This window comes from Diadema setosum, chromosome 6 (genome assembly GCF_964275005.1).
Source record: "Diadema setosum chromosome 6, eeDiaSeto1, whole genome shotgun sequence".
Taxonomy (NCBI): Eukaryota; Metazoa; Echinodermata; class Echinoidea; order Diadematoida; family Diadematidae; genus Diadema; species Diadema setosum.
The window spans coordinates 21,392,202-21,419,602 of record NC_092690.1 but is presented as its reverse complement, the minus strand read 5'-3'; the positions used below and the strand labels follow the sequence as shown (position 1 = coordinate 21,419,602).

The following is a 27,401-nucleotide window of genomic DNA, read 5'->3' as shown; positions in this document are numbered from 1 at the left end:
TTCATGTGTTGGTAAAGTTCTTTAATGTGGTACTGGACAGTGGTATTGTTCCAACTGAATGGTGCATAGGGATTATCATTCCTATTTTTAAGAATAAGGGTATAGACACAAATCCTGATAATTATAGAGGAATAACTCTTCTCAGTTGTCTAGGAAAACTTTTTACTTCCATTTTGAATCATCGAATCTCAGAGTTTTTCGAAGCAGCTAATATGTTAGGTGAAGAACAGGCTGGCTTTCGTTCTAATTATTCTACAATTGATAATATTTTTGTTTTGAAGACTATAATTGATGTTTATCTGCAAAATAAAAAACGCTTATACTGTGCATTTATTGATTACAAGAAAGCATTTGATCTAATTGATAGATCATCTTTATGGTACAAAATGTTGAAGATGGGGCTTAGGGGTAAACTGTTTACTGTCATTAAGAATATTTATGAAAGTGCTAAATCATGTGTGGCGGTTAGGGGGGAGATGTCAGAGTTTTTTACTTGTAACATTGGTGTACGACAGGGTGAAAACCTTTCCCCGCTTTTATTTGCCATTTATCTGAATGATTTTCAAGAATACATAAGAAATTCATATGGTGGACTTAAATATTTGGAAAGTGAGATTTCTTACCACCTGGATTCTGATAATGTCAAAAAAGTTTTAAATCTTTCTTGTTTACTTTATGCAGATGACACAATAATTTTAGCAGAAACTCCGGAGGAGTTGCAAAAAGCTCTTGATGCTGTAGATAGTTATTGTCAGACATGGCGCTTGACTGTAAATGCAAGCAAGACTAAAATTGTTATTTTCTCACGTGGGAAGGTTAGAAGAATTCCTGAATTCGTTTATGCTGGTGATCCACTCGAGGTTGTAGATGACTTTGTGTACCTTGGAGTTAAATTCAATTATAATGGTAGTTTTAAAAAGGCAATTTCTAAACAAGTCACACAAGCTAGAAAAGCACTCTATAGCATGTTGGTCAAGGCTAAAAAGTTACAGCTCTCTGTGGACACACAGTGCCACCTATTTGATCATCTTGTTTTACCTGTTTTACTCTATGGTTGTGAAGTCTGGGGTTATGAGTGCATAGACCAAATTGAAATTTTCCATAGGAAATTCTTAAGAAAAATTTTGCTTGTGAACAAATGTACTCCTGATTGTATGGTTTATGGTGAAACTGGACGTGGAGTAATTTTGAACCATATTAAATGTCGAATGATTGGATTCTGGTTGAGATTAGTCAAGGGAAAAGAAACCAAACACTCATGTACAATTTTCAAATTTCTTCTGCATTTACAAGGAGACATACACTCCCCGTCAAAATCACAATGGTTATTATCTATCGCAAATATTTTTTATTATGCAGGGCTAGGGAATGTGTGGTTAGCACAAGGGGGTGGATTTAGTGCTGCATGGATTTCACACACCTCAAAAGTTAGACTTTTTGATATGTTTATTCAAGAGTGGAGAGCAGCAACATGGTCAAATAGAATCTGTACAAATTATAGAATGTTTAAGGATAATTTGATGTTAGAGAAGTATTTACAAGTCTTGTGTAAGAAAGATTATATTACATTAAGTAAATTCAGATGTAGATCTAATGGATTACCCGTTAATAAGGGCAGGTTTGATGCAAGCCTGACAGATGAATTGCATTGTACTATTTGTTCATCCGATGATATAGGGGATGAATTTCATTATATTTTTGTTTGTCCCTTTTTCAACAAAGAGAGATTATTGTATTTACCAAGTAGCTTGACGGCCAGTAGACCAAGTGCATTACATATGGCCAAATTATTCAATTCAACTAATGCTTGCCATTTGAAAAAACTCGCCAAATTTGTCAGAATTATTATGTTTCAGTTCTCTTCAATACCAAAGAAGAAAGACAGTATTTTTGTAGAAAGTAAAGTAGATGTGAATGTTTGTACACGTAGTGGTAGAGTAGTTAAACGTCCTTTACGCCTTGTTTTGTAAACATATCTATTTATATCTGTTATTTTCACACGTACATGTACATTATCACTTATATTTTTGTATTCATATATTGTAAATATGTTTGTACTCTCATACCCCGAGAGGGGGTCGATAGAGTCAATAAAATCTTACAAATCTTACAAATCTGGCAGACACTGGGTACAGCGTTGAAGTCCATTTTGCGCAAAGGCTTGCAGCAAACGAGAAGAAGATTCGAGACAGAGCCGTAAAAAGACTGAGGCAATGGATAGTTGCGAGATCACGAAAGGAAAATGGTAACTCTTGAAATCATAGCTGTTGCCTCTCACTGTAAACTAACCGCAGAGAAAGAGTACACGTGTACATTTGTACAGTCCCATGTACTCAAATTTCCGTGAGTTGTCACTCGTGCGGTACTCTTTATGCAACGACTTAAAAAGAAGACTGTAATGTAGAGTTTATTAGACTGCAGTTTTATTAGGGCCTACTGACATTTTCTAATTGTCTTATAATTCTTATCTACATTTTCAATGCCTACTTCTGGAAATAGAGGATTTCAAAACCCAGGATAAGCCTGTAATGATTTATTATTATTATTATTATTTAGTAAAAAAAAGAAAACGAGCAAGCCAATCGCAATGGCCTGGCATGGAATGATCCACACAATTTGGTGTAAATTTACGTCACAGACAAACAGAGGTGTACAACACCGACTTTGGCAAGGCAAACTAACTTGTTACACATGTCACTTTACTGATAAAATCTCACACGAAGTAGTTTACTGGCACTGCAAAAGCTGTTGTACTTGTAGTAAATCACAATTTTGTGGATGATACACATACAGTGTACATGTAGCAGCAGAGTTGAGGTTGCCAGAAGGGTTGGAGGTACCACCTATCGTCACCCTAAGGATCTGTAACGGCTAGCTTGTTTATTCTAAAAATATAACACAAATTCGCCTAATTCTTTCCTCAAATATGCCATAAAAACTGCAGTTTTGAATGTCGTGACCGTCTCGTTGATTATGAATCTCCGTTTTAAAATAGCGCAATTTTAGTGCGTGCGTTCCGTTTTCTTCGTGCAGCTAAAAAGGTAGACAGAAAGATCGGTCTGTCCGGAGGACTCTTTTATATTTTGCCATTGACGCTGTCCTCCGTAGACAGACGGAAGGTACCAGTACCCATTGCTGTGTGGATATTCTTAACCACTGTCTCTATGGAAAATTGGGTGAGGTACCTCACCCTTCTCGATTGCGTCTAATTCACGGCCCTAGGTCGGCAAATTTAAGCTTGTATAGTTATATCAACTATTCAAGAATAGACTACACTCACCAGATTAATGAATAATCCAACATTTTGGTAGAATTTTCAACGTAAAACACACATCAACCAGCCCGTCGCGTCGTCACGTTCAAACTGCAGAAACGTACAGTATGAATCTATTAGCCAATCACATGCGAGGTAGTTTCTACATGTTTTTTTTCACTAAACACGTACCTCGCATGTGATTGGTTTACAGATTCAAAATGGCGACTTACTGCTAGCGAACAGCGATGTTGCGATATGGATAAAATTTCTGCATTATAACCGAGTTACTGTGAGTATTTCGATTGCACAATGTGAGAAATTAACCCCAAATATTGCTGCATAATGTGTCATGTCATGTCAAACTTGTTTGAATGTAAAAAAGCAGTCTGAAATTTGGTTTATCGTAACGTTTGATCTGTGCGCGTTGCTCCACACAGGAGCTGGGATCATTGACTTCGGTCTGTATACGGAGGGGATCTGTGAAGCCAGACGCAGTCTCCGCGGAACATTCCCCTACGGACAGATACAGACCGATCTTTCGGTCAACTAAAAAGGGTACCTTGCGATCGGCACCCCCTCCCCTCCATAGGTATACACGTGAATTTCACAGCATAGGTAATACACGTGAATTTCACCGCATATAGGTAATACACGTGAATTTCACAGCCATGCGTCGTTACTGAGCGGATGTGTAATTTTTAGCTTGGTTTGTTTGAGTTTGATTTTCGTTTCTTCGTTTTTATTGTCTTTATAGCTAATGACACTTAGTCCCGCGCGTACCTTTTCGTTCTATACGCAAACAGCCATGATACGCTGGGTGCCGATGGGAAGGTGCCCTGCCGATAGGTGGTGCCCCAACCATACTAGGCCAGTAGACTAGAGCATGTAAATTTTAAACTTCCTGCAGGAAATTACAAAGTTAGTAATTTATAGCTTTTAATTAAGTGTCAGTATTGTTACTGATAGTGAAGTTGACTCATGGATTTGCACTGTTTCTTGGATTTGTCAGGGTAGGCAATAAAGTTGTGTTCCCAGCCAAATTAAGTAGCTATAATATAGGCCTACTAGGGTAACATCCCCAGTATTCGGTCACTTATGCTTTTTTGGAATATTTTTCAAACTAAAATAATACATACTCTAGTATACATCATATCTACAGCAATGTATGTGAAATATATCAAATTTCTTTAATCTCAACTTTCATTTTGTTAAATATCTCACAGAATTACACAAAATCCCGAAATATTTCACCTTGAAAATTCCCCAGTAGGCCTATACGGTCACCGGCACCAGTATTCGGTCACGCGATGTGCACGTTCAAAGTCAATGCGTGTTCAAGGCAGCTGAAAAATGCGTGCGCACGCTACCTTGTTGGCGCAGAATTGCATCGGGGACGTTGCGGCGACCGTTGGTGACCGAATACTGGGGCCTCGGCACTTGCATTCAACCCTTGTACATTGTTTTTCTTTTGCGTTTTTGAGGATACCATTACACTCCAAGCTTGCGATAAGCGAAAAATCCCACGAGAGAACGGCGTATTTCTCGATTTTAAGCGCTTTTTCGGCGACCCGTACTCTTAAAACTGGGCCTTATCCGCGCACGCTTTTGGAAAGTAGCGCTGATTCTGCACTTTTGGCGGTAAAATTTGGGATTTTGGATGGATTTTTAGAGGGGGCTAAGGGAGTTTCCTGTTGTGAATGAGTGTGCAAGTATGTGAATTGATGTGATTTGCGTGTGTTGTGACAGTTGAACTTACCGGTACTGGCTGGTGACTAGTGATAAGTGACAGAATACCGGGGGCTGACCGAATACTGGTGCCCTTAATACCCTAGGTGTTTAGAGGGATCTACAGCTCTTTTGTATCTTTGTGGGCCATGAACGTTTTTATGTGCACCTGATTGGGGGTTGCATTGTTTCATATTGAATGACCACTCTAAATGTCATTGGCTCTGTACATAGCAGGGATTAACTCTATGGGAATGAACTTTGTCTGTAGTATCTTTTGTTTCGAGTTGTTGTGTGTCTCTGAGATCATTAGAGTGCAAAATAATCACATTTTGAAAATTGCAAGGGTTGACAAAAATGGTCCGAAAATCATCGCATTAGACTATACTAACCAAAAGTAAAGAACTTGGTGTCATTCTATTGGAAAAAGAATGGCCTTTCCATGTGTAGTATGCAAAATAATGACATATTTGCAACATTATTGCTGAAATTAAAGATCTTAGGTATTCCATTCTTTCTGGGCCACCCTGTATTATCGGTGCAAGAATTTATCCTAATCGAGCAGTGCTGTGCATTGGCACACGACGGAACACAAGCAGTCTCTGGTTGGTAAACACTCATCCTTTATTCACACTGCGTCATTATCTCAAGCAGGGGATCAATTATTAACCTACAATGTATCGCAGAGGACATTATGTCCACTTCCTTGGCGAAATTATTCTGTGAAATAATGGAAAAAAAAAATCCAAAATCTTATCTCGATTCATCAGTTTGTTGTGTTACCATTGTTTTCACATTTAGTGATTTCCTCGCCCGATCGGCCCTGACTAGACGCCGTGCAAAGCACGCACTTGTGTACAGTGACAGGGTAGTGTATCACACACACAAGCCTCGCCCGCATGGATGGTTTGTGTGATTTGTGATTGGGTCGGGATGGATGACAGAGGCATAAAAATATTCACATAACTGGTATGGCTAGCCAGGGTGTTCAGAAATGGAAGCTATTGTATCACAGACTTACTGCCAACTTTCTCACATTTTTCGTCATGATCATGGCAATATTCTGTGATGTAACATTACAAATGTAAAGCTTGATAATCCTGCAGCAGAGAGCAAAGACACGCGATATCGCGATTGCACAGTATTGGATGTGTCGGCTACCTTTTGTACTACGCAGCTACACAATGTAGAAGTGCAGTGAGTGAGGCCGGCTTTTAGTGACCTTATCACTTGTCAAACGGCATTCTATACAGCAAGAGAAGCTCGCCAGCTGCTCAGTGTGCCGTGGTTCATGGGATATCACCTTGGCATAGGAGAAATGAGGTACCAATAATATAAGGCTGTAAAGTGCACAATTGTCGTTTATACAACATACCACACATTCACTAACACACTGCCAATATTGGCAATCATGCCCTTTATGGCCCTGTATTATCAGTGTGAGATTTTGTTCATTATTATTGCAGACACTATTGTGTGCCAATATGATTATGCGATATTCTCCTCATTCACCATTTGTTCACATGCAAATATGTTCTCCGATGGGCAACAGCACATTGATTGCCAAGAATGTTCAACCCATGGGAGAAACTTACAAATGGTGTAATAGTCATCAAATCATTATGTGTATCGAATATCACTGATGAGTATTTGACTGACCCCATGCAATATTTGGTTATGTAGCCCTGAGTGAGGATGAGCTGATGCGACTGTGGAAGGGAATGTTCTACTGCATGTGGATGTGTGACAAGCCAGTCATCCAGGAGGAACTTGCCGACCAAATCTCGGACATGGTGCACTGCTTTCAACAGCCCCAGCAGGGTGAGCTTACATTGTCAACTCTTAACCCGTTGAGGACGGACTGATTTTGCTACAACACGCATTTCCCATAGACGCCTGCCCGAGTGTGTACTCGGGACTCGTCCTCAATGTGTTAAAGAGGAAATCCACCCCAAATAAACTCTCATAAGAGAAAGAGAAAAAAAAAATCCCTACAGAACGTTGCAAACATGACACATTCACACACAAAAAAAAAACCCAAAACAAAGACAAAAACGGATAAGAAATATTAAGGAAGATATGACATTTTGAAATTTCACATTTATTCAGAAAATATTTCTTGACCAGTCCTTATGAATATTCAAATGACCTAGTTAGTTAATGATGCCATGCCCTCACAATTTTCCATGTAGGGCCTACTGTATGTTACATAGATGCATAGAATTCAGGAAAAACAAAAAGTCTTTGCTAATACAGGTAAAAGCATATACCCAAGCGAAAAATATATATCAGAATTAACATTTGTTCTTATTTATTTTAGGTGGTTTTAAGACAAGGTGGCATTTTTTTTTTTTTTACAGCAATGAATGTTAGCTATTTTCTGTCTGTTATTGATAATCAATAATGTATGTTTATATCAAAATATCACTCTATGCATATCATTTTACTACTTTAATCATTTTTAAATTGTTTTGGACATTTTACTTGATAGTAAATTCATTTACTATCATTTACTATCAATATTACATAATTTTATTTGTATGCATTCACCCTTTTGCAGCCATTACCTTCTATGACACTTACCTCCTTACCATGAAGAGGGAATGGATTGGAATCGACCATCTTCGAATGGACAAGTTCCTGATGGTGAGAATATTAACTGATGGGCTATGCCTCACCATGTTTATTTCTTTTTGGTGCGATGTCCCGACAAAATAGCAATACATTCTCCTTGACTGTGTTATAACTTTTGGCTACAGAGATGCACACAAAATGTTGGTACGGTATCTCCTTGGTAGCATAACCCTTTGAAACTTTTCTGATTTTGATGTGGAAAATATTGGAAGCTCTGTATTATGCACTGTATGTCATCTTGTTGCAAGTCTGTGCCAACATTCATCGCAAAGAGCAGGGTGCCAACCCGGTGAAGTGGTCCCCATACCCACCCTGTAAGAAAACGGACGAAATATACCGACTCCTCGTGGTTCACTCCAGGTGACTAGCAATAGTCAGCAAATGGTATCAACCAGGCACACACTGTGCCATATATGCTTGAATGAATGAATACCAACATTTAATAGTAACACCTTTAGTCATCCTACTAGAAATGTTGGCCATTCCAGTAATGAGAAGAGGGGGTGACATTTGTTGACCGGTACTTCTAAAAGGGTCCTGTGAAAATGCCTTCCCTACCAGATTGCATACAGAGTCCTTTGTATTATATATGGGCCCCTTGCACCATGGGTCCAGAGATGCACTAATTTGTATGGAATGTTCTTCAAAGCCAGCCTGTATTATTGAAGTAATGGCATACCGGAAGTCTGTATATTTGTATGGCACAATGAGCCTGGTTGATACCGTTTGCTGACTACTGCTAGTCACCTGGGGTAAACCACAAGGGGTTGGCATCATATGCCATGCCCATTTTTCTTGAATGTCAGTAAAAGCAAAAGTATGACACATGGTAGTAATTGTTTCATTTTGAGAAGAAAAAAAAAAATGTCAAGACATGGAATAATCTCGGGCAATATTGAATGAGTCGCCTCTTTTGTTTTCCGAACAGCTTGTCAGACGCACCTATCGCCAGATGCTTGTCTTGCTTCATAACAATGACTGGGACCAAAGGTAAGTGATCTGATATGTCCTTTCTCAAAGTGTCATAGACCCGATAGCATGGGGATTCATGTGTGTCCCCAATTCACTCTCTGCTCACTGGGGTACATTCGAAAACCACAAAAAGGATGGTTAAGGAATATGTACATCAAAGAGTACGCTCATTGGTAAATGGTCGGCTCTGGTTTAGATTCTTCGGCTGTGTGTGTACTTACATAGAGCTCAGTGATAAAGCTGTACAAGATTCATAAAGAGGATTCTCCAATACTGTAAAACACAACATTTTCGTTACATTAGATTTTCGCGAATTTGAGCCCACAGCCTTTTTCGCGGCATGAAATTTTAGTGAGTTGCCTCTAACACTCGATGCATATAGTGTAGAGAAGAACTTTCTCATGCATTTTAATTTTGCAAATCTTGGCTCGCGAGAAATTCGCAAAATTAGAATGCATACGAACATTCCTCGTTTTACAGTACATTCAAACTGGGCCAGTTGTATTTTACTACACTTGTCTTTTGCAGGAAAAGGTAAGAAATTTTTTTTCCACTACAAATATGCCTTTTTAGTCCTCAGAATACTGCAGTGCTGTTAAAGTTGACATACATGGGTAGAATGTTTATGTAATGGTGTTTTAAAATCAAGATCGTAAGTTTTTCTCACAGTTTTTATTTTGTTTTTAATTTATTATTATTATTTTTTTTTTACCTTGACAGCCTCCTGCAGCTGTTTCTGAACAGCCTCCGGCGCAGTGTGTTAAACCCGGCCATGGATGGCTGCCCGGACGGACTACGATACCAGCTGGCCCACGTCTACCTGGACGAACTGGCCAGGGAAGGCACTGAAGAGGTCAGTTTGGAATTAGCGATGACTGAGTTTGAAACAAATTTCCTCAAACCTCGTTGACCGAACCTCCCAGAAATCTTCAAAGGGATGAGAAAACACTGAAGTATACAATTTTCTGAATGTTATTATAGTCCTTAAGGAAATATCTGTGTCTGCGTCACTTAATAATCTTCCAAATTGGTTTAATATACAATGTTCTGAATGTTGTTACAGTCCATAAGGAAATACCTGTGTCTGCGTCACTTAATGATTTTCCAAATTGATTTATTTTTACACTCAACTATGGTGGACGTTTCACTGAAAGAAAAGTAGCAGATTTAAAATCTGATCATTCAAATTTTCACTTGTTTGATGCAGTGAGTGATCATTTTCAACCATGTTTTCTATCATAGCTTTTTCTTGACACATTTTCCACAAGCTCTGTTAGCATGTAGGACCATACAGCTCAAAGAACTGATAAGTGATGCTTTTAACATACAAAACATTCGGTTATTGTTTTTATTTTTTATTATAATTTTTTTTTTTTGTTCTGAAACTATTAAAGAGGATGTTGAGTGAGAGTTAAGAATTATTATGCATGGGTGTCATCAGTAATTACAGTTGCTTGATGGCCGCTAGAAGGTCAATTACCACAAATTCAGGATATGCGTATCCTATCTCATTGTAATGGATGGTAAGTTTCCTGTTATTTTCTTTTCAAGGTTGTAAACAACACTTTAAGCTAATTCTTCATGTGACAGTCTAAAAAAATCGGCCAAGGATGTACTGTGTTCAAAACATCCGGGAACCTTTACTGCCATGTATACTAAACCCTAAAGTTCAAGGCTAGGCTAGTTAGGTGGATGACAGAGCTGAGGGTGGGGGTTGGGGGAGGGGGGCTGGGAGGCCCCCCTCCAGATCTCGGCAATCGCCGGTGCGATCACAGTGAATGTCGGCACACACCGTCCCTGCACGTAAACTTCTTCTTTTTTTCAGAAAATCATCATTTATGCTAATTTATGCTAATTTTGCATATGTCCATTGGAAATCAGACTGTTTGCTACAAAATCACTGAATAAAGCTCCTAAAAGGCATATTTTTGGTTTCATGAAGCATGGCTGTTAAAGCTTTTTGTGATGGCGACATTTCACATATCACACGGAATGTCGCCTATTTAGGGTTAAGTCACCTTCACAATGCCGTCAGACATACCCAATGTTAAATATGAGTACTTGAAGTGTGTATGTGTAGGTGGGCATCCAAAGTGTAAACATGACCAGCCAATACATTACTCAATCCAAAGTAAACATCCAAGAACTTCACTCCCTGTCACTTGTGATATGTGCACAGCTGCCAAGTACATGTAGAATGCTGTTACAATATTTAGTATATTTTTTACTTCATCAGAATCAAGAAAATATATATATATGGCTTGTTTGTTTTTGTTAGAAATTTGGTTTGGTGTTAAAGTGTGTGCAACTCTTTCCATTTTGAAACCAAATATGATTTTTGCCTGAAAAATAGGTTTTTACTATGCATTAGATTTTTTTTTTCTAAATCCACAGAGGTTGTTACCCTTTATATGGGGGAGGTAATCGTAGGTACGAAAGTATGTACACAATAAGTTTACTTGTGCATCAAGTTGTATACATATCCAGTGTGACGCCAGATAACCTTATCACCTTATCCACTATTGTCCAGCCTCTTATTCTCCTCTGTTTCTTTCCCCCTTTTTCAAATAATATGGTAAAATTGTTTTGTGCTTTATTTTTTTTCTGGTTGATTGCACGACAGCTCACACCCCAGCAAGCATCCTCCTTCTTGGCACCGTTCGCTGAACTGGTGGCAAAGACGCTGAAGTGAGTAGTGTGTTCAATGGGCATTCACACTAAGTGGCCTTTCAAGATATTTGCAATCAATTGCATATCCCCTATGTCAATTGCATGTCTTGCACTTAATTGCAACTTGGAAATTGATTGCAAGCTTGCTTCTCACAATAAAAAGTTGTGATTTATTGCGATTAATTGCAGGTTGCAATTGATTGCAAGCTTGCTTCTTGCAACAAAAAGTTGCAGTTGATTGCAAGTTATGTTTGATCTGTCAATTGTAAGATGCACAAAAAGTTTATTGCAAATTGACTTTCTTGCAATGCCGTCTTCGTCTATCAAGATTGAATGTAGCGGTGACCTTTGACTTCCATGATCTCATGATCAATAATCAATCTAATTTTGATGTGAATTGTAACTTTGCTCGTATGGTTGGATAGGGTCAGTGGTATATCCTCAGTAACTTCTCTTTCTGTTTTTAATTGGTTGAAACTGCATGTATAATTATGTAATTTTTTTTCCAAATTTATTTGAATATTAGATTTGATTTGGAGCTGTAGTTTGAACCAGATATGAGTACTGTCGGTCAAGAACCATGAAAAATACAAGTTTTTACCCTCTATGAGAGAGACAGAGTAAGAGGGTGGGGAGAAGGAAAAAAGCAGAGCTTCAACCTGTTTGATATGGAAAATTTAACCTGAAAAGAGAGGCAGAGAAATTCGTATTCACAATCTGTTTAAGAGTGATATTTCACTGTCACACCAATGAGAAAATGATCACAGTGTGTCCCAAGGTCTTTTATTCATTTATTCTAGAGTTAGAATGTCCATCAGCAGTTCTTCAGCAGAAATGCACTCATAGAAATCAACTAATTTTGTTTTCACTGTGAAAAACATGTTTTGGCGACGTTGAGCTGGTTTGAACTCTTGACAATCATTGGTTCTGTGGATGATTCGGTAAACAAGGATGCCAGTTGTCAGGCAGAAGTCTGAATTAAGGCCCTGTGTAGTATCAAAGTTCAGGCCCTTTCCAACCTACGCAAAGTAGCTTCATGTAGATGTACATTGCACACTAATTATTACGAACACGGTTACAACACAATTCTGGTTACAACGAAATAAAAATCCAGGTCGCGAAATTATCAGCTCTAAGTTTTTTATTGTTTATTTGTTTGATTATAGCGAAATTTCGATATAACGAAAGAAAACTGCCAGTCCCGAGGACTTTGTTATAACAGAATTCCATTGTATTTCAGGCCCTTTCTTTCATTCTAATCGGGATTCCTGCATGAAATTATTTACATCCTCTTTATTGTATATTGAAAAGGCATGAAATAATTGGCATGATATGAAATCTGCACTCATTGTATCAATGTATGAGAACAAGAATAATCAATAAAGTGAGTTTGCTCCTTCTTCTTTTTGTTCACAGCAAGAAGCTGAGAGACGTAATGCTGGAAGACATCTTCCAAGACGTGGTCGAGAGGTCGAACGTCGGAGAGGAAAAGGAAGAAGAGGAGGAGGATGAGGATGAAGGGATAGCATCAGATGAGGATAGGACCAAGAAGAAGGATAAGAAAAAGAAAGGACACAAAAATGGTAAATTTACAGTGTAAAGGTTGTAATATCCATAATGTAGTTTTAATAGTTAAGCCATTGCGTGTTTGAGAATATGAATGTGCATAGGTACATGTAAATGTCACTCTCATATCAAAAAGTAGTGTGTGCAAGTTTGTGCTGGTAGCAGGAGTGGGCAGACTGCTTGTGTAGTTGAATCCTGTCACTGTACTTTCGCTTTAATGCTGGAGTTGTGTGCCGCATTTCTTTGATTAAAACAAGAATGTCTTTCTTACAGGGAGGAGGGCAAGGCATGGCACATTTAAATCATCTTTTAAGATGTATCTTTTTAACTTGATCTTCTAGCTTGAAGTTTATTATATTTTTGATGCATTACTTGGTGAATGGTACATTTATAGATGTTCAACAAATTTCTGCTGTGCAGTTTTGTCATTATGCAATTTCAGTGAATGTCTTGTTGGTGGTATTTGTAAACTCTTCGTGTGAAATTAAAAGTACTTAGTAGTCACAACTTGCTTATGTTCAGGGCAGACAATATGGTTGAAAAAAGAATGGTGTATGTTTTGTCATTGTCAATGAATGCAATGCAGATTGCCATGGAAACGGAGATGGCATCTCCTACAAATGTCAGTGATGAAAGCAAGATATTATTCAGAGGAGTGAAGGTTCAGGCGTGAGTTTCTTCAGTTGGTCTCCCTCTATAAATGAAATTTGTTAAGATCGCAACTGCTGTCAACTGCTGTCAATATGTTGCAAAAACTTTGAACTTACCATGAATGTCCAAGTCACCCATGGATTTAGAAACACAAGTTATGAATAATGTTTCAAAATGAAGGCAGTAATGAGTGAATACCAATTTTCCTTTTGGTTCCATGCTGTTTTAATAGCCAAGAAAGGGAGAAGGAAAGGAGATCAGGATGATGATGAAGATGATGATGATGATGAGGAGGAGGAGGAGGAGGATGTTGATATTTTGGAGAAAGTCATGTTTCCAGAAGAAATGGTGCCACCTCTAGAGGTAAGGAATCTCCCTTCTCCATTTCATGCAGTTTCCCCCCCCCCCGAAAAAAAAAAATATCTTTATCTGGTGGCTAGGTTGCCATAATGGTCAATGTGTTTGGCTAGTGATTGCTAGGTAGGTCCTGGGTGCAAGCCAGGCCACAGTGCTACTGTCCTCATGCCTTGATTGACGAAAAGAAATCTTGACTTTTAATGTGGCTTAGTGCAGAAGGGGGAGTAAATAATGATATATCATGTCGCAGTAATACCAAGAAATCTTAATCTGCTGTAAAGTCATTTGTTGTTATAATTGTAATTTGTAACATGAACCCAAAACCTACAGCAGAATGGGGGACAATGCTTTTGTGATGGCTGCACTGCGATTGTGGAACAATCTACCACAGTTCGTCCACATTTTCCCATCCTGTGATGTCTTCAAGTAGAATCTTAAGACTTTTCTTTCTGATGCCAATCTGTGACTGATTTTTGTTGTAAAGAGCTGTGAAACCAATCATTGACTGTGTAAGAACACTATATGAATAATGTGATTGTATATGAAGAGTTTGTTCGCAAAAACATATTTGCCAAATGGAGATATTTGCGATTAAAGGTCAAGAAAAATAAAGAGAATAATAAGAAAATGTTTGCTTCTTTTGACCATAACTTCAAAAATGTACCTTTATATGTAGTGACCAATATATCATTTTAAAGGTATTATTTTGTACTTTATGACAGATACCGTACTTCAAAATCTTCAAAAATGGACTTATCGGTTTTTGCTAACAAACTCTTCATATTATTGTATTGTATTGTATTGTATTGTATTGTATTGTATTGTATTGCATCGTATTGTATTGTATTGTATTGTATTGTATTGTATTGTATTGTATTGTATTGTATCATATTGTATTGTTTTGTGTTGTAATTTCTGTCTGTATTGAAAAGAAAAAAAAATGATAATGCCTGCCCTTGCCCTTGTTCCTCATTCTGAATATCAATTCTAATCAGAGCTTTGACTTGACCCCTCTCTCAACAGTACGACTATGGGGCAATTGCTGACATGTTATTCAAACAAGCCAGCGAGAAGAACATTCCAGCTCGCAACAGAAAGCCAGTTTACAGGATGGTGACCAGGTAAGGGCTGAAAATGTCTGTGTAACATTGGACTATTGGACTATTGGCTGAGACTGAGACTTTGGTTCATGCTTTGCTCAGAATATATCAGGCAATTATTTTGTTGAACATTCTGCGAGATAGAGGGAGTAACTCATTTTATGCACACAATTGCAATATAAATTTTTGATGTATTTCCAAGCATGAAAATTGTATCTGGATTCTGCTTGAGAGGGATACTGCAACTTAACATTCTTCATTTGATTAATACTTCGAATGATCTTGATATTGATGGGTTTTATTCCAATTGTTTGTTGATGTGTTATTTAGTTGCATGCCTGTAGCTGAGACCTTTCTCTGAAAGATGGATTCTCAGCAATGTGATGAGTTTGCTGTGAAGTCTGATCTTCAGAAACGCCGTAAAGAAATCTTCCCCCAACACTGTAAAGTTGACTTCAAGAAATGAATAAAGTCCTAAAGCTACGAAACCTGTCAGAATCCAAATTCGTGCCACTTTGATAGTAAAAGACAAAGGAAACACAAATAAAACAAACTTTCAATGAAGCTTGCCTCCAATAATCAGGTCTTTCACTTCTTTTACTGTCTGATTTCTAGGTTCCAGAGTCTGGCGAAAGGTGTCTATCCGATGAAGAATCTCCTCGAGGAGATCAGGAACGAGGCAGATAACGACTATCTCCAGGACGACCTGCCCTGGTGGAAGAAGCTGCAAGCCATCGAGAAGGCGAAGAAGAAGAAAAAGAGGAGGAAGAGGAGGAGGGGAAAGAAAGGAGCAAAGGGCGCAAATGGGGACGGCGAAGAGGAGGATGGAGAGGAAGATGCTATTGATGATGATGATGAGGAGGAGGAGGAGGAGGAGGTTGCTAAGAAACGGCCAAGGAAGATGGGCAAAGAGAATGCTTTGAATAGAAATGATGCAGAAAGAGCAAGAGAGGAGGAAGAAGTGGAGATGGAGGCTGTGGAGACTGAAAGCAAAAAGAAAAAGAAGAAGAAAACAAAAAGAAAGACAAGCGGTGAGAGTGATGCTGCAGACATTGCAGAGGATGATGGGACAGATGAGAGCAGGCCTACGGAGAGCGAGGAGACAAAACCTTCCAAATCAAAAAGGAAGTCGAGTGGCAAGGCGAACCTCACTAGGGAAGATGGTGCTACGGGATCATCAGACAAGGAATCTCTCCTGGAAGCCAGACTGCAGGCTGCAGTCAGAGGTGGCAAGAGTGCTGAGGCTGCTGAGGGTGATTTAGCTATGCCAATGAAGTCCAAGAAAAACAAGAAGAAGCATAAAAAGGCGGTGGCAGTCAGCGAGGACACGCCCACCCCAAACACAGACACTGATGCCACGCCCGAACCGGAAGTTGTTCCTGCCGACAAAGATGCAGTATTAAAGTCACCATTCTCTGGTGATTCTTCCAAGGAAGTGCATGTTGGACACCAAGAGAATGAAGATGTGCCAGCAGAAACTCCGAGGAGGAAATCTAAGAAAGGAAAAAAGGGCAAGAAGACGGCCCTGACAGAGTCTGATACCGGTACCCTGGAAATGAATGATGATGTTGCCATGCCAACGGGAACCTTAATGGAGACCAACATGAGTAGGGGGAAGGACTCTACAGAGCAGAAATCTGAGCGCAAATTGTCGGCCTTTGCATCCTTTCAGAAAGTGGAGACACCGGTTGCTTACGTGAAGAAGTCAAAACAAAGGAGTGAAGTACCGAGCACCCTGCCGAGGGCAAAAGCAAAGGTTAGCTATGCACATTTGTAATTCATTCACGACAAAGAAATAAACAAAGCAGCTTCATCCAATCCAGTGGTGGCACCATAATTTGAAATAAAAGGAAACTACGCTGTAGGACATGATTGCATTTGAACCAATAATATGAAAATTTCAAAATTTTGTGTGCAAACTATATGGCAAGTTGTGAGATGATGACATCATATACAGCATTTGTAATTCATTCATGACAAAGAAATAAACAAAGCAGCTTCATCCAATCCAGTGGTGGCACCATAATTTGAAATAAAAGGGAACTAAGACATGATTGCATTTGAACCAATAATATGAAAATTTCAAAATTTTGTGTACAAACTATATGGCAAGTTTTGAGATGATGACATCATATACTCATTTGAATAATCATATTGACCATTTGAGAACTGTTTTATGGAAATTACCGAAACTTTACAAATTCATAACTTCCTTAATCTTTATTCAATAAATTTTCCTTGTGCTCATGAAATGTTACCCTTTCTTATCAATGTAACTTTTCAGTGGTTCAGAATTCAAAGGAACCTTCCTTGTAAAGTTTATGACTCAAAAACATAGATTTAGTATGCTAGGAAATTACAATGTACATGTTTTTGTGTTTAGAAACATGCCGCTCATCAAAATCCATAAGAGTTTGATAACACAAATAGTGTCCGTTACTTTTTTTGTTCCTTGCAGAGCAAAGCACAACCACAGTTCACTCCACCCATGACCAGGAAGCGGGTAAAAATTGCCCTCTCTCTCAACCAATTTCAAGGTAAGGGATGCTCTTACAAATTGTTTTACTGTTTGAACTTCCCACAGTCTTGAATGACTGTTATATGTTAAAGGGCGTGTACAGTTCTGGTCGGGGTGAGGATTTAGCTTTTGACGTTTAGCCAGATATTCAGAAGTCACTCTATGAGATGTCAAAGAGCATGCGATTCTAAGGGGTATCAAAAGTTTATTTGATGAAAATCGGTTTTGAAATGTCTGAGATATCCAAAAACAAGGTGAAACAAAGAGATCCTAATAAAGGTGGGGCATGTCGCCTTTTATTATTATCACTTTTGGGGATATCTCGGCCATTTGAAAACCAATTTTCATCAAATGTTGAATCCTTCTTAAAATCACATGGTCTTTCATATTTCATAAGAGGTTTCTCATTATCTCACTTAGGAATGTTCAAAACATGAATCCTCACCTCAACCAGTACTGTACAGTTCCTTTAAATTTACTTCCTGGAGGAACTGTAGAATTACACATAAGCACAAAAGAAATAAATACCCCCTCTTTTTCTGTATAAAACTATGTGTAGTCTGATAATTATGTTCACAACTGGTAGTTTTGTAACTTTTACTACTATTGCTATGACCATTACTGCTATTTCTCATCAGTAATGGTATTTAAGCATGATATGATGTTTTATTTCTCCATTTGCGGTGTTGTCTATCAAAAAATTATTTTGCATGGTCATAGAAATCATTGTTACAGAACAAACTTACTCAAAAAGGAAGATAAACAGGATCCCATTACAAATATTGTACAACAACCTCTTTTAGGATTCTAGACGATCATTGTAGATGATTGTAGGAATGCAATGCATAAGGGCTCACATACATAGGGGCAACAGTAGAATAGTTGCAGTGCATAAGGGCTCACATGCCTATGGGCAACAGTAAAAATAATTACTTGTGTGAGTACTAGCCCATGTGTTACTTCCCTGTTTATGCTATGTGTAAATACGTACCCTGTGCCATTTCCATGGGCGTGTACATTACGTAACTTGTCATTTTCATTTGGCTGAATAAACAATAGTGATTATGATAGTAAAACAATGATAAGAGGACACTGTTTTTACTGTTAAACTTAATCCCAGGTGCTAGTGACTACAAACAGTCTGTGAAGGCAAGCCCTGGAGTTCCCTTCGATGGCACGAAGAAGCCGGCCCACTCCGCCCTGAAACCGACGCCCGAGAGGCCCGCCAGCAAGGTGTCCAAGACTTCAGCCAAGGTTGCGGCCAAGGCAGCCTCGAAGAGGAGACGGTCGCAGGCCGTTGACTTCTTTTAGAGTCCAGAGGATGGTCAGTGTCCACTCGAGTGGACACTGATGGACAGAGCATGCCATGTGAAAGAATGCCAAGTGATATATCACATGTGCCTTCGATATCCAATACAGATATATTCAGAAAATGGGATGTACAGAATATCAGAGTATTTTATACAACACCTAAAAAAGAATGTAGCTATCCGATTGATCGATTGCCTATCACATGACATTCAGTTCAAAGTTCCATCGCACACTGTGGCTGTCAGCCGTGCAATTTTGTTTGAGCAAAAATGGATGGCGCAGGGCTGACATCACCCATTCCATTGACTGACTCATGATTGACTTAAGTTTTTATTCCATTACACTGATGTCCCAATAAACAAACATTTGCGGCACGTACTCCACAATTACAAGCGCGCATACTTTTGTCACTCATTTTTGTAAACAATGTACCAATGATCGGTTCCGTGTACATACGTACACTGTGACTGTGCGGCTACTATTCGTCTTTCACAGAAAATGGTTGCCATTTCTGTGCTAAATTCAAGAATCTGTGTGGACCACATCTGTTCACATTCGAGGTGTTGTATAAAACAAATAGTGTGTGGTCATGGTCTTTACTCATGCAGTCAAACAAGATTTCACACTCCGTGAAAGATGAGGTGCACTATTCAACTTGGCTTCGCCTTGCTGAAAAGAGCGCCTCTATCTTTCACCTCATGCAAAATCTTGTACCATCGCAGTCATGACCATTCACTATTTGTATCAAGGGTAAAGCCAAATGTTCCTACAAGCTAGATAGATACCAATCATAATGACTCTATCATCTTGGTCCATGTTTTCTAGATTAAAAAAAAAAAAAAGTTCAAAAGCAATAGCAAAATGCCATGCATGAAAAGGCACTCTTACAAGATGGCTTTGTCTTGAGGGTTTTCTAGCCAAAAAGTATTTGATGATCTTTGTGCCAAATCATTGATTTCTGTTGCTTTGTGTTCACTGTTTCTGTTAGTGTGGTCACATTTCTTGAAAGGGATAGTACAGGTTGGTTGAGATGGAGCTGCAGGTTTCCAACTATTTTATGTGTGAGTGAAATAATGAGAAATCTCTTATGAAATATGAAAGAACATGTACATTCTTTAAAGCGTTACAAGCTGAATCCTCACCTCAATCAATACTATACCATCCTTTTGACTTTTGACATTAATTATCTTGAAGTATCTTCTTAAAATTATATGGGCCTAATAAGAATGACAGAATTTCGTACATGTAACAAAGTTGATCTGTACCTATTTTTTTTTCAAATCAAAATGTGTTTTGAGCAATTTGTAATCACAGAGAAAGGGAGGACTGTCTCATTCAGAAATCATATTTTATCGTGACCATCTATCATATGAAGGCTTGGGCTGCATTTGTCTATAGAGGACACTGCAATTTAGTGTTGTCATCTCCAGGATATTAAAGTAACATTTTTTTATCAGTCATCATATACAAATACTTCCTGTGTTTTGTTTCTTCTATACAAAGAAATGCCTTGTGTCTTTTTGGTATGCAGATATATGTCTGTCAAATACCTTATTGTGGTTTTGTTTTTGCAGGTATGCGAGTACTTGTCAGGTGCAGTGGTGTTTGTTGTTGCTGTTGTTGTAAGCATATTAAAAGTGTCAATACACAGCACAACAGAAAATGATTTCTGGAGGAGATTTTCTCAGTTTTTGCATGTTTGTATCAGTCACATTTTATTCATTTTTCATTATCATTGCTTCACAAATATATATAGATTCATTATTATACACTTTCTGATGAATACAGAGATAGTTTTTTTTTTCTTTTACAGTTATTCAAAGGAAGCAAATACGAGCAAATGTTACATCACAAATCATACAATTTCTCATTCTTCAACACAGGACAGACATCCTTTCACTGAAATTGGTGTACAACCTTTCACCCAGATACAAATCAATGGGCTTGCTTGAAGACATAACTCCACAAAATCCACGTCTACCATGATGATAGCAACAACAAAAATCCCAACAGCTGATTGGTTGTTGCTATAGTAGCTGCAACAAGTCGGCAACATTTACCAAGCAATTTTTTTTTTGTGCTAGTCATGGTCAGCTGACTGCATGATACCTATGTGCATACGTTGTACGTCACACATCTACATCCACTGAAAGTTGCAGATGTACAAAGCATTGTATCAAGGCCCTGGCTCCAGGCCCTGACTGAGGAAATGAACAAATACTTATTAAAAAAAGAAGACATTGGAAATTGATGTAGAATACACTGATGTAGAATACATGCATCTCTGACGACTGATAATCATATACCCTCTTGATGTGGTATTGGTACTGTTTTGGGAAGGCGTCAAAGCCATATTGTCACTTCACAATGAATACATTGTCATTACTATTTTGCCCAACCTACCATAACTGGTGTCCGCAGTGCTATGACCTGCTTGACAACCACCATTCACAAACTGCAGAACGTAAAATTTCAGCGTACAAACATGGAATGACCAGAAATACTAACTTTCACTATCAACAAAGATAGATTTTAACTTTGTCCCCCCCCCCCCCCCCACACCTGACACTTGCAAAAGCACTCTGCCCTACAAGCACTGGTAACTGCTGTACTCGCTACATATAGTCACTGTGCGTAGTTGGAAAGAGCAACTTATGCCAAAGATTGGCAATAGGTCCGTTAAACCTGATGCACAAAATTTCTGGAGTTTTTCTCTCCAACCTCACATCCTGTCATTTGCAGACAGAAGACTGGTCACAAAATGGGGATGACCAAAAAAGAAAGAAAAGTTAATAGATAAATGGATAACATTATAATGATGACAAAAAAAATATGCTCTGTGAGAGAGACTACTGTCAGTCTTTTTTTTTTCCACCATACCTAGTGGAAAACCATTACTCCCAACCACCGAGTATTGCTGTGCGTAAAACAGCTTCACTTTGCAAAAAAACTATTCTTATTTTTTGGCACACAAAAACCAACTGAATACAAAGTGCCTATTGTTGGCAAGAGAGAAGGGTAAAAGTTTTCATTTTTTTTAAAGTAATTTCTCTTTTCATTGGAAGAACAGACTTTTGCACCACATGTGTATGTAGGACTTGACTCTCATTCAGACTACCATAGGATTATTACAGCAAAGAAATCTAGCAATCATCAAGGTTAAGGTTTTTGCGAGAATGGCAGAAAAATTTTCGGTGAAGAAACAACCTGGGAGAGAGGTACATGTATTCAAATCTATGACTATGGACCTGTTCTTGCTGTAGGAGGGACTATCCCTGCTTGCTGACAAGACAGAAACATATAGGGAATCTGAACATCAAGAGCCTGTAGGCCTTTTCTTCCCCCCCCCCCCCCCCGAAAAAAAGGAACAGGCCTCATTATCTTACTCTAGAATTAACTAACAAACTCAATATCAATGCAAATTTAGTGCTAAAGTATGTGAAACATCTATTTATTATTTTTTTTATTTATAATGTAAAACATAGTGGGCAAGAAAATGCCTTATGTGGCTTTTACACTACAAGGAATGCAATCAGTAAAACGAAAATGGCTTGATCACACGGATAGGGTCTGGGTGGGAGACTGGCACTGTGATTCAGGGAACAATACTGTCCTATGTGTGTGGCGATTGCAGGCTTCTGGCAGTTCCCGGGCAAAGAACAGATACTAGTAATACTCTCTACTAGTTAAAAAGAATGCAACCACATGCCTGACTTTGGTGACATCGTAGGATGATGACAAGACGATGATCACGCTGTCCTAATTTATTACCAAATGGCACGTCCAAAAAACTCGGCTATCACCTTATAAACTGGAGCTCAGATGACTTCAGCTGAAAAAACAAAACGAGTGACAATGACTTTTGTTTTGCATCGTTTGCTTTCATGCAGCTGCCATCATAATAGATGCTAGAGACAATGGTTCTATGACATTTGCTCCTGCGACAAGTGCTCCCATGAAATATCTTCACGCTAAGCCAAACATAAATTCCACCAACAAACATAACCCTAACCTGAATCCTAATCCACGCATCAAACTAAACCTAAAACCCTATCACAACTACAGGAGCAAATGTCATGTCACAGCTATAGAGACATGCATGATGTCTTCGTCAGACACATTTGCATGCAGAAAATGGAAGAAACTGAAGATCAGGTGTCATAGGACAATAAAAAAGCAGGGTAAAAAACTGGAACACAGTATGCACACCGACAGTACTTGAAAAGCATACATGGAAGCACATCGAGATATCATTACTTGTTAAAAGTTTGATTATGGCAGCACTCTTCTCTATTGATTAAATATTGCAAAAAGTAGACATCATTCACAGACACAGACTAGATAGGAAGGCAGATCCCAAATCCAGAAATAAATAGATAAAAAGGAAGTATGTATAAAATTGTTGTAACATGAAGGGCAGCATACCTGCGATTTAGATATTCACAGTTTACACCATCTGTTTCTCTACTTCTTTGAATCTTGATCACATCATCATGAATCTATGCCTACATAATCTGAGGGACGTCAAGTAGGTGGTAAAGACAAACTTGCAATTCCACTGAATTCATAAGCAGGAAAAGTTTGATTCTTTGAAACGAAGAGCAGAAAGCATTTAAACAGTAAATTATTTTGGCGGTAAAGAGACTAACACTTCTATTCCAGCTTGCTCCAGATAGAAACTCTCTGATGCTTCATCAATTTACAACAACAAAAAAGTGCAAGAAATGGGAAATATCCAATTACATCAATATAAAATTATTTCTCAAGATGTAAAGAAGCTTTTTCAACTCTGCATTGCCTGCTGAAATACACCTGAAACACATTTCAAAGCAAACCTTCAACCGCTCAAGTCTGCTGCCCTCTCTGGCTCCTTGGGTTTGTGCACCATTAGTGCAGTTTTGCAGTGTTCCCACGAAAACTGAGCTAACTTTGCACACTGTCGAATGAGTGTCACCACTGTATCCGGTGGCACATGCTAAGCTAGGATTACTGCAATCTCACGTACTTTATCAAAAGAATTTCACATTCACAAACATAAAAGATGTATATCTCATGGTCATTAACACAACAACATACCTGGCAGTGAATTGTAGCATATGTCTTTCTTACTTTACACATTCTCTTCTTCTTCTTTTTTTTTTATTTTTTATTTTTTACAAATATGACTGAAATTCTCACCTATGGTCAAGGTGAAATATTCTAACATTCTATGTACACGCATTTGTGCACTTGAATAGGTCCAAATTCTACACATTCACATTCTTTCATGCACAGTAAAATAAATTCCTCTACATACAAGATAAAAATCTGTGCATATTTCAGAGCATAAAAATTTGTTTTCAAACTGAAAACAAAAACAAAAACAATTATGAAATTGAAGACCAGACAGACATGTACAGAGGAAAATGTGCACTGGAAAAGTGATTGGCATACTACGACTAGGATGACAAAAACTGGAAATAAAAAATATTTCTAATATTTAATTTTCTTGTAAAGATGTGGGTCATTTTTTTCTGTCTAGTATAAAGGACACTTCCTCCCTTCCTCTTATTACATTGAAACCGTTTAACTGCAAAACTTCACAAATCTCCAGGGTTAACAACAAAGGATACCCACAGGCAAGCCATAAAAGTAATTGAGATTGAATTGAACCAATGCCAAAATAATAAATAACACACTACATGTAATCATCAGGGTTTTTGCAATCTTTTCAACCTTTGCTTTGACCCTGTTAATCTAATTCTATGTTCCCAAGCAACTATGCTTCTGTAAGTTCATACTCTTGTTTGTACACAAAAATGTTTGCACTCAAACCCTCAGGGAGTATTTTGCATTTAACGTGTATGTCATGGTGCGACAAGAAATACGTGAATACTGTTTAGGGGGGAAAAAGTACAAATCTAATATGGGAGAAGGGAGAATACATACAAAATGTCCAATGAATACATTCTGGCAGTTTGGAGTTTGAATATAGGTGGACAGAAAAACTCAAATATTACCTTATTCTAGTTCAGTTCAATGCTTCAATAGCACTGGACAAGCATTTACAAGCAGTAAAAAAATGGACATGATAACACGAGGTAGTAACTACACAAGCCGCGTACTCATACACGTACACACATAAACTGTTGATAACCTCTCAAATTTTGTGCTAAATTCAAGATGCAGCCCTATCACATCGGAAAACTTCTCCTTGAAAAGAATGATAATCTTTGTGGTAAGTGCACATGCCCCCTTTCTCTCTCATTGATGCCCCTTGGAAATTATCCTTTTATTAGGAACTGCATTCACAAACTCAGAAGTCTGGTCCCTACCCACCTATTATATGGATAAGAGCAGTATCAAAAAAGTCCAACTTACTCTTGTCGCACTCCAATTTTATTTCAAAATAATGCTGATATCATTTGCATCATTGAATTTATGAAAGGGGTATTAAGACTATGAGTCAAAAAAAAAAAGTTGTTTGTGTTTGTTTGCTTTGCTTTTTTTTATAGTTTGATTTGACTCCAAAATGTATAAGAGTACAACATTACTTTACTTGTGCAAGCAACAAAGAATATATATTTTTTTGCAGCACCAGTGCTTGAAAATTTTCTTTTCAGCATGTCCATACTTTTCAAGTGATGAATCTTATAAGTAATCATGCCACACTTTTATCCTGAAAACATTGCTGCCTCAAGAATATAAATCTTTCAACAACAACAAAAAAAGATATATGAAACTCGTCATACTGAGGACGAGTTAGGTGATACGCTTGGGGTCATCAGATGTCGGTCATCTGTGATCGACAAAGAAAAGAATGTGATAAAGCACCTTGAAGTTATATTGAGCGTGCATGCGAAACCGTTTCTCTAACCAATCGGCCACGGGACATCCATGGAAATGGTAAGACAAAAAAACAAAAACAAAACCAATGTATAGATATAACAGGGGGAAAAGTCAATGCCCACTCAACAAACGAGGCCGCGTGAACATGTGTTGCATTGCTAGACGGAAATGCGGCCTTGTAACGACTGAAGACGCCATGCCATTTCTGGCAACTTGGGAAAGATACGTCCCGTAGATATAAAACCTATAATCGGCTGGTTTTGATACCTTGCCTTTAATCACAATTTTTAGTGTGATGACGTCATCAAAGTACAAAACAATGACATGGTCTTGAAAGACAATTGTTCAAAGTACAACACCTCCGTCGTCGTCATTACATACTATGATCGGTTTGACAAACTCAGCCTGCAAAATTTTGCAGCAGTCGAAGCAATGTGGTCTTCAACACAAAACAGAGGGATATTGTGTGTGTGTATGTATGTGTGTGTATAGGTGCGTTTATATACGAACATGATTTCTACATGGACGAATGTGTAATACACAATTGAAGAAAAAAAAAAGTAAAATGGCTAAGAATTTTTGTGTGTGATCTTGTGGGGTTCAAACCCACACGTGTGCAACCTCACATCTGAAACTTTGAGATTTCCCATTGGGAAGTCGTTTTAAGCATTTTAAAACTTTGACACGCGCTAACACGCGTGTAATGATGACCTTGGTTATTAGCATTAAGAACTAAGATCCAGCGTGACCTCAACTTTATGTCCACCGAAAACGATACAGAGATGACATTTAGTTATGAAGTTATGTTCGATCATGTGACATTGTCTGAAAATCACAAAATGGTGCCTAGATGACGTCAGAGATTAATATTGTCATGAAAAGCTTATTGTGGCTAGATATTGTCATGAGACATGTTGACTGAAAATGTCATGTTATTCCGTCATGTCAATGTTGAGATATTCACGACACAAAATGTGCCAGAAAGAAAGAAGAATAAAAAGAAAGAAAGGAAGATTTTGACAAACACAATAGGTGATACGCTGATAGCGTATCACCTAAAAACAAAAACAGAAACAGAATTATCACAAAACTCTTCTTGCCTGTACTGATCCATCAGATGTGAAGATTTAAACAACGAAAATGATTCTTGATTGCCAAGCAAAATATATATTTTTGATAAAAGGAAGTTTTTACACACTTTACATAAAAATTGAGTACAGTTCATACAGCGGGCATGTCTTAAACATTTCGCTTCGTTTGTACAATATCAAAAATGTTTCTGTACAACTTTGAAATATCTTCTTATTTTACACATACATGACAAATCAGAATGCTTCTCTGTAGTGTCTTTAATATTCTATCCTCTCAACAGTGTATGGTACAAGCTATTTGATTTTAAAAATAATATATTTATATTTATATATATATATATATATAATATATATACATATATATTTATATATGTATATATTCATATACCCAGAAAATAATGCTCTCCCAATACAAACCAGACCACAAGGCACAGGATAAGAAAATGCAACAAAAAATATTCTGCAACATCTCCATGTGTATCCGAAGTTCCTCTTCCCAGTCAATTGTTCCTAAGTAGTCTTTTTTTTCCAACTATTAGGATGAGGGTCTTTACGCAGGGATTTGTCTTGTCTTGTTCCAAAAGTCTTTGTGGAACATACGGAGTTGGGTCAATATGGTCCATGCCTCCGATTTCCCACGCAGCTGCTATTGTCTGTTCTGTATGCATCAATGAAGCCGGGAGCTCGCGCTTGGCAAGTCAGTCGATGTCCTCACCAAATGC

The 27,401-nt window shown here is 38.1% G+C and overlaps 1 protein-coding gene across 3 annotated transcripts in view; it reads left to right on the top strand.

Annotated features, from left to right (window-relative positions):
- Nucleotides 1-20,426, top strand: part of LOC140230008 (uncharacterized) — an 88,402-nt gene extending 67,976 nt beyond the window's left edge. For 2 of the 3 annotated variants that reach the window (XM_072310213.1, XM_072310214.1), the window contains exons 2-12: nucleotides 6,665-6,802; nucleotides 7,542-7,627; nucleotides 8,544-8,605; nucleotides 9,308-9,440; nucleotides 11,211-11,275; nucleotides 12,674-12,840; nucleotides 13,707-13,837; nucleotides 14,855-14,952; nucleotides 15,547-16,687; nucleotides 17,390-17,468; nucleotides 18,570-20,426. In XM_072310213.1, coding sequence (XP_072166314.1) covers nucleotides 6,685-6,802; nucleotides 7,542-7,627; nucleotides 8,544-8,605; nucleotides 9,308-9,440; nucleotides 11,211-11,275; nucleotides 12,674-12,840; nucleotides 13,707-13,837; nucleotides 14,855-14,952; nucleotides 15,547-16,687; nucleotides 17,390-17,468; nucleotides 18,570-18,760 — 2,271 coding nt within the window. In that variant the 5' untranslated portion in view covers nucleotides 6,665-6,684 and the 3' untranslated portion in view covers nucleotides 18,761-20,426. Of the gene's footprint in view, nucleotides 1-2,074; nucleotides 2,246-6,664; nucleotides 6,803-7,541; nucleotides 7,628-8,543; nucleotides 8,606-9,307; nucleotides 9,441-11,210; nucleotides 11,276-12,673; nucleotides 12,841-13,706; nucleotides 13,838-14,854; nucleotides 14,953-15,546; nucleotides 16,688-17,389; nucleotides 17,469-18,569 lie in introns of those variants that run through there. The other variant, XM_072310212.1, reaches the window with a different exon arrangement.
- Nucleotides 20,427-27,401: the final 6,975 nt, after the last annotated feature.